Source organism: Neoarius graeffei, chromosome 9 (assembly GCF_027579695.1).
Source record: "Neoarius graeffei isolate fNeoGra1 chromosome 9, fNeoGra1.pri, whole genome shotgun sequence".
Taxonomy (NCBI): domain Eukaryota; kingdom Metazoa; phylum Chordata; class Actinopteri; order Siluriformes; family Ariidae; genus Neoarius; species Neoarius graeffei.
In genome coordinates this window covers 9,337,011-9,350,318 of record NC_083577.1, presented here as the reverse complement: position 1 = coordinate 9,350,318, position 13,308 = coordinate 9,337,011, and the positions used below count along the sequence as shown (strand labels likewise).

The following is a 13,308-nucleotide window of genomic DNA, read 5'->3' as shown; positions in this document are numbered from 1 at the left end:
GTGTGGGATTATTATTCCACTCTGAGCTCGATTCTGGTTTTTTTTTTTTTTTTTTTCTGCTGACCCATCTCAGACATATTGAGTTGCATCATCACGAGAAATGTGCCCACTCTCTTGGTTATTACCTCAAAGAGCGAAACTGCACTTGTGCGTACAGTCTGAATGACTTGCATCGTAGTATTACTAATAGACACATTTCTCTCCTTTGATGTCCTCTCTCTCTCTTTTAGTGGGTAAACCACACAAGTGTAACTACTGTGGGCGGAGCTACAAGCAGCGCACCTCATTGGAGGAGCACAAAGAGAGGTGCCATAATTACTTGCAGAGTGGTGGCATGGACCCCAACCCTAATCCGGGTCCGTATGCAGGTGAGTGGGTCGGGAATTACGTCCATCAGAATTTTGAGCAATTATAGTCATGAGGTGATAATTGTCAACCCCAAGATCAGGACTAGACAAGGGGATCGAGGCCCAGTCAAGATCAAGTCAATATAGAGACCAAAAACCTTTACTCCAGCATAGGTACTCACTGTGCCTATGTTTTCTACAATAATTCTACACAAACGTTGTTATTATTAACTCGTCCGACCGACAGGCGATTGTCCATTGTGTTTTCTGTCGTCTGTCCGGCGTCATCCACATTTCATGAAAATCGCTTCTTCTCCCTCAATTCTTCACCAATTTTGATTCTTTCTAGCATGAAGGTAGGGGTGCCTAGAGTGGATATAACTTCTGTCCAAATTTGCTTAATTACAATTATTAATAAACTGATAGACTAATGAATTCTTAATGAGCAGTTCAACAAAAATCATTTCTTCTCAGTCAATTCCTCGCTGTTTTGGATTCTTTCTAGCAAATAGATCAGTATTCCTAGGGTGTATATAGCTTCTATATATAGCTTGCAACATTTATTGCGCAAGGTGGCCCACTTGAGATCGTTCTTTCTGGACTAGACGGGGCCGGAGTGAGCTACGCCGTCATTGATGGTCTCGTTACAAACTCTGATCAAGACCAAGACCTTGTTCCTCAAGACCAATGGTCAAGACTGAGACAAGTCCAAGTGCCAATAATTCTGAGAAGCATCCAAGTTGATACAGAAAAGGTCTCGAGACTCAATTTGAGTCTTGCAGTATTTATTATGAATTAAATCACATTTAAAGTAGTTTAGACAAATAAACCCCGCCCACAACCAAGGTCCTCTGACCAGAGAGACAGTCCATGCATCTAGTATTAAACATTTAAGCCAATCCAGTATGAGTAGACCTTTTGGTCAAGCATTTTCCAGATTTTTGAATAGATAACAATTCTTCTCTTATACTGAAGTCATAACATTGGATAAATGAAAACATACTTATAAAACAGAGATGTCAATTTCCTTTATACAGCTTATAGACCATACGGTACCTACTGGTATGAAATCACATTGAGAGATTCAAATCATATTATTTCTACCGTAATTTAATGATGTAAGGCAGGATGGTACACGTGGAACTTTTTATTTTAAACATAAGCCATTAACATGTTTTATTTATTTATTTGTTTATTTTTAAAATTGGAGCTTTTTCATAAACGTATATTTACTTATGCATCTCATTACATATGCATGTGATTGTGTGCATAATAAAAGCAAAACTCCTCTCTTTTGATAATGTCAGAATTAAAATGTTTTTCACACTGAAAAAAAGAGAGAAAAATCCAACTTTTAATTGAAATGAATTTATTCAGAGAAAAACAAATCCCTCATTTTCAACAAAAAAACACACATTCCACTATTATCAGCACCCCTGAAAATGTTAATAACCACAATGTAACTGAATAGTTTAAATTTCCAATTTAAATTGTACATGTTTGAGTTGGGGTGGCACGGTGGTGTAGTGGTTAGCACTGTCGCCTCACAGCAAGAAGGTCCTGGCGACCGGCGAGGGCCTTTCTGTGCGGAGTTTGCATGTTCTCCCCGTGTCCGCGTGGGTTTCCTCCGGGTGCTCCGGTTTCCCCCACAGTCCAAAGACATGCAGGTTAGGTTAACTGGTGACTCTAAATTGAGCGTAGGTGTGAATGTGAGTGTGAATGGTTGTCTGTGTCTATGTGTCAGCCCTGTGATGACCTGGCGACTTGTCCAGGGTGTACCCCGCCTCTCGCCCGTAGTCAGCTGGGATAGGCTCCAGCTTGCCTGCGACCCTGTAGAACAGGATAAGCAGCTACAGATAATGGATGGATGGATGTTTGAGTTGATTGGAGTGTGTAAGAACTTTCAAGCTGTAATCCTGATTAACTGGGAAACAAATATGAGGTAACACAGAGGCCAAATTTCCTTAGTCATCCATCAACATGGGAAAGATAAGAAAACACACAAACCAAATGAGGGAGGTGTGTTGCCTTTCATAAGTCAGGGAATGGTTATTTAAAAAAAAATAGCTACTCTCTTGAAAATATCCATTTCTACTGCTAGGGCAATAATAAAAAAAGTGGACACCAACTGGAACTGTTACAAACTCTCCTGGAAGATGAACCAAGTTTATTTTGCCCCCATGTACAGTGAGGAGGAGGATAAGTAAGGCAAAAAAAAAAATCCACAAGGATCACTGTTGGGGAATGATTAAAAAAAAAGTAAAATCTTGGGGTTTCCAAGTCTCCAAACCCACCATCAGACTCCACCTCCATGACAACAGATTATTTGGAAGGTTCCTGGAAAAAAGCCTTTCCTGTCAGTTAACCACAAACGTACGTAAGCGCCTGAAGTTTATGAAATGCTACTACACCTTTGACTGGAACTGTGTTCTCTGGTCTGATGGAACAAAAATGGAGCATTTTGGCAATAAACACTCAAGGTGGGTTTGGCGTACAAAAGAAGGATGGCTATAATGAAAAGAACCTGATCCCAACTGTAAAATATGGTGGAAGTTCTGTGAAGTTTTGGGGCTGTTTTTTCCTCCAAAGACCCTGGAAACCTTGTTAGGGTCCATGGCATCATGGACTCCGTGAAACACCAGGACATTTTAAGTCAGAATCTGGCTCCTCTGTCAGGAAACTAAAACTGGGTCATCATTGGATCTTCCAGCAGGACAATGATCCAAAGCATATGTCCAAATCAATACAAAAATGGTCCACAGAATCAAACTTCTGCCCTGGCCATCTCAGTCCCCTGATCTGAACCCCAGTGAAAACCTGTGGGGTAAGCTGAAGAGGAGAAAGCGCAAGAGAGGGCCGAGGACCCTGTATGATCTGGAGAGATTGTGTCAAGAGGAATGGTCTCGGATGCCCTGCTCTGTATCTCCAACATTTTATGTTATAAGACGAGACTCAGTGCTGTTTTACTGCCAAAGGGAGAGTGTAGAAAGTGTTAAATGCAGGATGCATGGGTGCCAATAATTATGGCACATTTGTTTTTGTTGAAAATATATTTCTTGACGAGGGATTTATTTTTCTCTGAATACATTTGTTTCAATCAAATGTTGGATTTTTCTCATTTTTTCAGTGTAAGATGAAGCGACTTCACCAAAAGATGGATTTTTCTTTCAATCCTTTTTTACTAATATAATATAATATAATATAATATAATATAATATAATATAATATAATATAATATAATATAATATAATTTAAAAAAGGTCCAATATGAAAATACTTGTTAAAAAAAACTGGCAAAGATTGAGATATATTATCTGTCTATCCATCTTTATGCCAGTGAAGGTCACTGGTGGGTCTTGGCTTCCATCCATCCATGTGTCAGTCCATCAAACTTTAGATTTACGAATGTCATTAAAGCTTTTCCTGCTCATTTCATAAGCTAAGTGTTAAGTAAACTTAATTTAGTAACTGAAATGTGGATTATGTCAAAAGACAGAAGTCCATGTTGGTTAGTCTGTGTGTTACAAGCTTCACCCTGTTTCACATAATATAACTGACACAGCTAAACCTCTGACCTCAATCCCTTTTTTAATAAGACGTCACAAACCTTTTTTTTTCATGACAGCGTCATCCATCTTTCATAGTTTGAGTCACACTGTTGGTCTTTGACACTAACATCAGACAGCATTAAGCAAATTGTCTAGGACAACTAAAGTATTCACTCGGTTTTGTCTCTTGACTATCTTGTCTCTGGTTTTGGATTGAGCATCTTACTTGACACACTTATTGAAGAGAGCAGGCTCGTCAGTTTCTCTACTGCACTTCAGTGTATCTTCCAGGTTCAGTGGCATTATCGGGGTGCATGAGCTTGATCTGAAGTGCTAGCTGAGAACTTTACCAAATACCTCGTTTTGATGACTTGAAAAAAAATGTCGTCAACTATGACATTTTTTTTTTACCCCTAACCTCTGTCAGGTTGGTGTTATGGGTCAAAAATGGGTCACAAGCTCAATACTATCTAATCTAGCTTCCGGCATTTACATCTTCCACCAATACTATTTCACAAAACTTGATAAGATAATCCAGATATATTCCAACAAATCCAGATAATTTTCACGAATTTAAATTCCATGATGGATGATAATCCTAATCCGTGCGACATGCTTTTGGATTTACCTGCACAACACTAGGCTCGTGTTCAAGTTGAGCTTATCCTAGCTCCCTTCAAGAAATTTAAAGTACACTTTTCATAGAATGTCGGCATGATGCATGATGTTTCTAATTTCTCCGCAGCAGAGGTTCCTAAAGAGCCGAGACCTCTGACTGAGGTCACCAGCATCGTGCCCTTCGAACGACCGCCTGTCATCGAGAGATTGCAGGCCAACGTGGCCAAGAGGAAGAGCACCACGCCGCAGAAATTTGTTGGTGAGTGTGTGTTCTCCAGCGAATAACCGCCTAATGAGTTAATAACACGTATACATTCATAATATGACAAAGGTTTGCAAGCAGTCACCTTACCTCACTGATGGAAATACTGTAGTCTTACTCAAAATGAAAACTGATTGCTAAATATAACCACAAATATTTCCTTTCGAGGCAAAGATCATAATGTCAGTAAAACGGGACAAGAGCCAAGACAGGTTTCATAGTCTATTCGAAAATAGGTAAACACGTACGACTTTTTTTTCTTTGCCAAAAATGGTATATCATGACTTATGTTTTATTGCATTTTCTTCTGCAGTATTCTGTGTTGCCTTTTACAAAACACACATTATGCAAATCCTGATGTACAATGTTCGGTGCAGTGTGGTTTCAGGGTGAAAGTGTTTGCTAAATCCAAACACTGCAGGAAAGCGAAAGAGACCGTGAGCCTAATTTGCTACAGGCTGGAGATGTTTTTTTTCCCCTTGTGGTTTTTTCACACCTGTAACTTTAATCGAGCAATGCGCAACACCTCACCACATCCACGTTATGCAGGGGTTAAATTCGCTCACCCGGCTCTTCAAACGGGGCTTTCCAACTTTATTCAGAGCAAAAAAACATGAAAACACAACGAATACAAGAATGATCTCGACTCAAAATATATCAGCTATTTATTTTATTTTTTTTTAATTTCCAGCGCATTAAATGTGATCAGCATCATTTTACATTTCTTTTGTAAAACTAATCAAACGAGGAATTTTCCTTCCCGGTTCTGTGAATGGCCAAATCCATCATTTCATAATTTAATTTTTACTGATTATATAATTTCATCTCAATTGTGTAACGAATAAACAAAACAAACATTCCTGTAGGGAATAAAACACTGAGTAAAGAAACATAATATACAATAACGTCATACAGAACAACGCATTAATATAAACCTGTGATGTGCAGCAGCACTACTCTCACAGCTGCTTCTATAGAAAATTAATCAACACCTTCTGACCAATCAGAATCCAGAAATCAGGAGCGCTGCTGTATCATACAGTCATAACACAACTAAAGTCGACGCACAAAACCCCTGAAGGACACAAAGCTCCTGATGATAGATGGAGGTGTACATAAGATATTAAGGAAGGATAACAGGAAGTACAAACAACTTTATTTTATTTTTTAATATTTACAAAGATTTCACTTTTAATCATTTGTAACACTTATCAGTTTATCTCAAAGCAAAATAAACAGGATCATTTATTCAAAAAAAAAATCATTGATGTAATGTTCAAATCCTTCAATATTTTTACACATTCTTAATGCTTAAAAAGAAAGAATTCAAAATAAATATAAATTTGGATAGTTTTAAAATATTATTTACTCAGAAATTGAACCAAGAATCTACGATATCGGCAACACGGTGGTGTAGTGGTTAGCGCTGTCGCCTCACAGCAAGAAGGTCCTGGGTTCGAGCCCCGGGGCCGGCGAGGGCCTTTCTGTGCGGAGTTTGCATGTTCTCCCCGTGTCCGCGTGGGTTTCCTCCGGGTGCTCCGGTTTCCCCCACAATCCAAAGACATGCAGGTTAGGTTAACTGGTGACTCTAAATTGACCGTAGGTGTGAGTGTGAATGGTTGTCTGTGTCTATGTGTCAGCCCTGTGATGACCTGGCGACTTGTCCAGGGTGTACCCCGCCTTTCGCCCGTAGTCAGCTGGGATAGGCTCCAGCTTGCCTGCGACCCTGTAGAAGGATAAAGCGGCTAGAGATAATGAGATGAGATGAGATCTACGATATCCTTAAGACAGTGTTCTATCCATACGGTAGTCTAGTTGTTGCTTAGCAACCAAATCTTACTGTTAATTGTTTATTGCAAATATTAATGTTGGTAATAAATTAACAATTATTCACCGATTATTCACTGAGCCTGATTCAGACAGTTGCTTTAGGATAAATACGCAGGTGATTATTTCAAAAATATATTTTTAAAAATCGTATTCAAAAAGAAAAAATATATATATATTTCAGTCTTCAAAAGCGGCATGCAAATGTAATAAAGGCACGACGCAGACTTGTGCCACTCATCTACGCCAAGTCACATGAAATACTTTGTTTTGAAATCGATAAAATAAACCACAATCCCGCCTTACCTTTGAATAATTTTAGACCAAACTTCGTAGCATCTTTAGTGCTTTTAGGAACAGCATTTTCTTTCATGATTTCTAATTCTTCCTCACTTACGGTGACGAAGCGCATTTTGGCCGCCATTTTGCCGAGTCACTCGAGGTGGTTATCGAGAAATAGTCTGAATTTCTCAACCAATCAGTGCACGATTTCCTATAATCACCTGCATATTTATACGAAAGAAAATTATTAATTGAAACCTGGTGTCATTTGTGACTGTTTTGTCCAAAAAAGCCCTCAAAAATGGAATTATTGCTTTTAAAAATTGCCATGTTCTGCAGGAGAGAAGATGATGCGTTACTCGTACCCTGATCTGAACTTTGACGTTGGCCTCAAGTACGAGAAGGAAGCAGAGATCATGCAGGCTCACATGATGGACCAGGCCCTCAGTAGCACCGTCGCTTATATGAACAGCGATACCTTGCGTCCGATAATGTCTCACCCGCCGATGGCCATGCCCGAAGTGGTGCCCATGGTCAACCCTCTGTTCCACTCTGTGTACCCCCTCGGCCCGCGCCTGGAGCGCCCGAGCAGCCGCGAGTCTCTCCATCTGCCTCACCATCCAGCCCACCAAGCAGAGTTTTCCGTCCGCGCAAATGGTGCCATCACACTTGCAAGGCCCAAAGCCTCCCAGGCTCTGCGAGGTGATGTGCACGACGGGCGCGATCACTCACCCAGCAACAGCGGCCACGATTCAGCCGACTCGGCTCGCAGCAGCCCACGTGACAAACTGGTGAATCAGACGAATGCCAGCGTCAGGGCAGCGTTGGCACGGCCAGACGAGAGCAGCCACCAGCCAGGCATCAGAGACAGGATCCGAGTGTTCGGCCCAGAAGGAAACGAGGTGCGGGTGTTCCAGTGCGAGCACTGCCGTGTGCTGTTTTTAGATCACGTCATGTACACCATCCACATGGGCTGCCACGGCTACAGAGACCCCCTCGAGTGTAACATCTGTGGCCACTGCTGCAAAGATCGCTATGAGTTCTCCTCGCACATCGTCCGTGGAGTGCACACCTTTCGTTAAGGAGACGCCTGGGATCCACCACACAACGAGCCAAGCGACGATACACACCAAATACGGATATGAAGTTTTCGGTCCAGCAGGTTTTGATTTTGATTTTGAAGGCGATACTTATGGGAGAGGGTTTTAGTTGAAATATGTAAATGATGTGAACGATGTGTTATAGACAGACACTCACTCTTTTATTATTGCTATTTTTTTTAACCTACTGCACCGTCCAAAAAAAAAAAAGAAAATCAAAAACAAAAAAACAGAGCAGCTATATTACCTTAAACATCATGAAGGGTTTTTTTTTCCTTTTTTTTGTGTGTCTATGTGTGTGTGAGAGGTTTTAATCTTTTCTTGCTGTCATTCCTGTCCCAAAAGGACTTTTAGAGATTTTATAGATATCGCCATATGAGAGAATCAGGAACAAAGTGCACTTGCATGCAAGGGACCTTCAGGGGATTTGGGAATTTTTGTTTGTTTGTTTGTGCCGCTGCTGTGTTTTCTCAGTGCCTTGCCGATGGATGTTTTGACTGTTATGATTTCGAGCTTGCCTTTTCCATCATCTTTTGACACCATATCATTATAACTTTAGCATTAGAGGTTGCTTTTGTTTCTTGTTTATTTCTTTTTTGATTTGACGATGAGTTTGTGCAGGATCACACTCTCTTGTTGTCCCTCCTGATGATGTGCTACCTGCACTCCCCGTGCTGGCGTTGTGTGTCGCTTGTAGCCACGTTAATACACCATCAGGCAACAATATGACTTTGTTTTCCTTTCTTTCTTTTAAGCGGCACACCTTACCGAGCCTCTTCACTGCACCGGTAGCACCGTGTCTTATCTGTTTGTCACTGTAGCGTCTCCTTCACTAACCCACTCACTCAACAGGTAACGATTACAGCTCGCACTTTACTTCCTACGCTGCTTTATGAAAATTGTTATGATTATTAAAGCTCTAATCTGGAGTGCTGGGTATTTGCTTCTTTTCTTACACCTCAGGTTAGAATTGAGTTCTTATTTAATTGAAAAAAAAAAAGGTAGGTTCTTGAATGTTGTCGATGAAAGTTTTCTGATCTGCACGTAAACCTCAACCTGATCCACTGTTTGTGAATTGTACACCAGAAAATCCTCTACTGCTGTCGATAGAGTGATTAATTTAACTCAGTTCACACTGATTTTTATTGTTATTATTATTTCAGTTTATTATGACAAACAACAACTGTTTACAGTTCTGTATCCAAATATTCTCTACGGTTGAAATAAAAAATAAATCAATTTCTAAAGCAAAATCTATTCTCCAACATCCAATATAATTATATCGTACCACAGCACTTAAATTCTCTCATCTGATTGGTCGATTCTGAAGGTTGATTAATTTCCAATATTTAACAATTAATTCACAGTTATTCCATGAAATTGAGTCATACATAAACTGATAGCAGACAAAGCGCGTAGCACAGAGTTGTCTATAAGCCATGTACGACGAGATTGAGTGGAATAACTTTTTTATTCTATCCGCATTCACTGGATTTTGAGAAACGGAGCATTTTTATTTTTCTGCAAATTCGATAAATAAAAACTTCACACAAAACGCCCAACAAAATCACTTCCGCTTAGAATGTAAACAAACTGGCAAAATGACAGGAGCAATTTGTGAAAAATGCAATAATAATAATTCTTGAAAAAAAAAAATATATATATATATATATATATATATATGTGTGTGTGTGTTCTTATGATCAAATACTTTCATTCCATGTTTTGCTGCTTTTTTGTATTTTGGGGGGGTTTTGTTTTCGAGTCGAGTTTTTATTTCATCCTCGGATGGTTCAGTAACACACTCCGCCATTTTGTTTTTCTCTACTCACGGTATATGAGCTAATATCCTAGTAGTAGAGTAGCCAATCAGAGCGTGTGATTGCTCATGTCCAGTGAATGTAGATATTTACCGATATTCACTGAGCCCGAGGCGGATAATTGTTTTAGTATAAATACACAGGTGATTATGCTAAAAAAATGTATAAAAATAACTTATTTCAAACTTCAAAAGCAGAATGTAAATGTAATAACGGCACGGCGCAGATTTGTGTCACTTCTCTATGCCGAGTCACATAAAATACTCTGTTTTGAAATTGATAAAATAAATCACAATTCCACCTTACCTTAGAATAGTTTTTGACCAAACTTCATAGCATCTTTAGTGCTTTTAGGAACAGCATTTTCATTCATAATGTTTAATTCTTCCTCACTTAAGGTGATGAGGTGTATTTTGGCCGCCATTTTGTCGAATCACTTGAGGTGATTATCGAGAAATAGTCCTAATTTCGCAACCGATCAGCACTTGAGATTTTCTATAATCACCTGCGTATTTATACTACTAATAATAATTAACAGCTGTATATGTACATTTCTATCCTCAAGACAAGTGTTGTCTCCTATAAGACATTAACTAGACATCTTTAAAATAATTTTCTGTTTCTTGCAGAGTTCTGCATGTTAATTATTTTAATAGTTATACAGTATTTTTAACATTGTTTTGATTCGCTGGATTTAATAATACTTCTCGCTCGAGCCGATGCCACGAAAGAAAAAAATGGACTTAAGTTCAAAGTTAGATTTGTGTGTAACTGAGATGTGTGTAACTTTTTCTTCAGACTCTTCCGCGTTTGCGTAAATAGTAGAGCTTCAGTTTTGATTGGCTTTAACTTCAGCTTTAATTCTTCCTCGCTTATGGTGACGAAGCGCATTTTGGCCGCCATTTTGCTGAGTTGCTCGAGGTGATTATCGAGAAATAGTCTGAATTTCTCGACCAATCAGCAAACATGATTTTCTATAATCACCCGTGTATTTACTGTATACTAACAGTAGTTAATGTTGCATGAAAAATCAGTTTTATTATTATTATTATTATTATTATTATTATTATTCAGCCCTGCGATAACCTGGCGACTTGTCCAGGGTGTACCCTGCCTCTTGTCCATCGTCAGCTGGGATAGGCTCCAGCTTGCCTGCGACCCTGCACAGGATAAGCGGCTACAGATGATGGATGGATGGATGGATGGATGGATGGATTATTATCATTATTATTATTATTGTGTAAAATTACATTATTATTATTATTATTATTATTATTATTATTATTATTATTATTGCACTTGTTGTAATTCGGTTTAATTTCTATCGTAACATCCTACCCAGGGAGTGGCTTGTGTGTACAGCGGAAGCTCATTATACATAAATAACATTTACAAAATGTCTGGTTTATATGCTGAAGGTTTCTCTGAGGTCATGATTTTTAGTCACAATTTACTTCAATAATTGACTTCAAGAGAAATAAATAAGGCAAGACTGGGGAGGGAATGAGTGTTTGTCGCTGCTATAACTCGTTCATAATGTCGTGAACGTCCCACGATATTAAATGTAACAATAAATTGATAAACAGTGCGTCGTTCTTTAATAAACTCCAAATATAGTGCTGTGCTATAAGAGGAATAAAACCCTTCAGGAAAACAATCAGCAGCGGTAACGGTTACTCCGTTTCATCACACCATGATGATGTCATTGATTATTTTCCTGTGACAGCATGCCTGCCTGTACGTGTTTTTTATTCTTTACTTTTAACTCATTTTAGTCCGTTAATCATGATAATTCATTGGACAGTGGATTTAAAGTGAAAATTTGGACAGAATCATAGATTAGGTCGGCGTTTGTGTTTAAACCTGGTGAGGATCTTGCTTTGGCATTATTCTTCTCAGCATATGAAAGTTCGCATGGCCTGGATATTATGAACAGTTTCGATGACCTGACACTTGTAGCTTTATTGCTTCCTGTTTCTTCAGTGCTTTGAACACTCTCTCTCTTTTTTTTCTCGGCTGCATGGTGATCAGTGTTAGTGTTGTGTGCTTTCTGAGCTTTTCACATTTTCTCTCATTTACTAAGTGGATTCTGGGTAAAAACTGTGAATGATCTCAAGGCCGTGAGTCGTAGCACTGATCGAACACACACATTCCTTTTTACATAAAGCGTTGTTACATGTAACATGCATTGTTGTTGTTGTTTGTTTTTTATTTTTTTGAACAAACATAAGTATTGAAAGTCCTTAATGAAATGACCAGTTGTATGTATTTTATTTGAATTTGTTTTCATCTTTTCTGTGAGAGTCTTTTTTCCCTTTTCTTCTTTTTTTGTGCACTGTAGTTTTTAAGTGGAAATTGTCAATTATTTGTCAAACAAGTCTGGAGATACATATCATTACATATCACGGCTTACACTCTGGATTATGTTTTTTAAAAATTATGTTGAACAAAAAATGGACAAAAAGGACTCAAAGATGGAGGTGAAGGACGTATCGACGTAAGGACTATGTTTACAGGTACAAGCACACGAGTGTTCATTTATTAAATCTACATTTTGGGATTAGTGGAACGTACTTGAAGTTAAATCAGTGGCACTCAGAGTTGAGCTTAATATCACGGGGTTGATAGTTTAACATTACTGTAAATATTTTGTGAAAGAAGTGTTTTTTAGTACTGTGGGCCACATGATCAGCAAAAACGAGGCCTTGCAGTGTATTTTTATAAATGCATTATATATATATATATATATATATATATATATATATATATATATATATATATATATATATATATTGGCTCTATGTATGAATGAAATGCAGTATATTTTGGTACAGAATTAAACTGGGTTTATCTTTTATTTGTTTGTTTGTTTGTTTGTTTTCTGTGTGTGTTTAAACTTTTGGACCTTCTCAGGTATTGTGTTGCCAAGATGCCGATTAAAAAGTGGCATCTTCATGAACTGATACAGTCAGAAGGGATTTTTGAAGAGAAAAAAAAGTTTGTTTTTTTTTTAGAGAAATACAGAAACAAGATGTTAATGTGTAAGACGTTTGACCCTCTGAAGGACAGATGTAAGGTTTTGGATTTTAAAACATGGACTTTTTCTGCATTAAATACCTTTAAACTCTCAGTCATGGCGTCTGTGTGTCCACTTCGCTGCTCTCTTTCCTCTCGTTTATACCGCGGTCATGTTTCAACATGACGGTCATGTCGGTTACGAGTGTGTGTGGATGGGTGTGTGGGGTGTGTGGGTGTGAATGTGGCTCTGTCTAGCTATCCATCTAGCATGGAATAATGTAAAGAAAAAAAGAAAATTTTGCGAGGATCTCTACCTCTCCACACCTCCATATATTTTATTTATTTATTTATTTATTTATTTATTTATTTTTACTGTGTCTTCTTCACTTGCTCACTTCATGTGCTGAAGTTTGCATCCCTGGTGCAAAAAATAATGAAATGAAAACAATTTAAAAATAACAAATGTCCGAGAAGGTGTACAAACTT

The 13,308-nt window shown here is 38.4% G+C and overlaps 1 protein-coding gene across 7 annotated transcripts in view; it reads left to right on the top strand.

Annotated features, from left to right (window-relative positions):
• ikzf2 (IKAROS family zinc finger 2) overlaps positions 1 to 12,934 on the top strand; it is an 80,428-nt gene extending 67,494 nt beyond the window's left edge. For 6 of the 7 annotated variants that reach the window (XM_060929002.1, XM_060929003.1, XM_060929004.1 and 3 more), the window contains exons 6-8: positions 231 to 368; positions 4,641 to 4,772; positions 7,224 to 12,934. In XM_060929002.1, coding sequence (XP_060784985.1) covers positions 231 to 368; positions 4,641 to 4,772; positions 7,224 to 7,966 — 1,013 coding nt within the window. In that variant the 3' untranslated portion in view covers positions 7,967 to 12,934. The remainder of the gene's footprint in view (positions 1 to 230; positions 369 to 4,640; positions 4,773 to 7,223) is intronic. The other variant, XM_060929000.1, reaches the window with a different exon arrangement.
• The last annotated feature ends 374 nt before the right edge of the window (positions 12,935 to 13,308 follow it).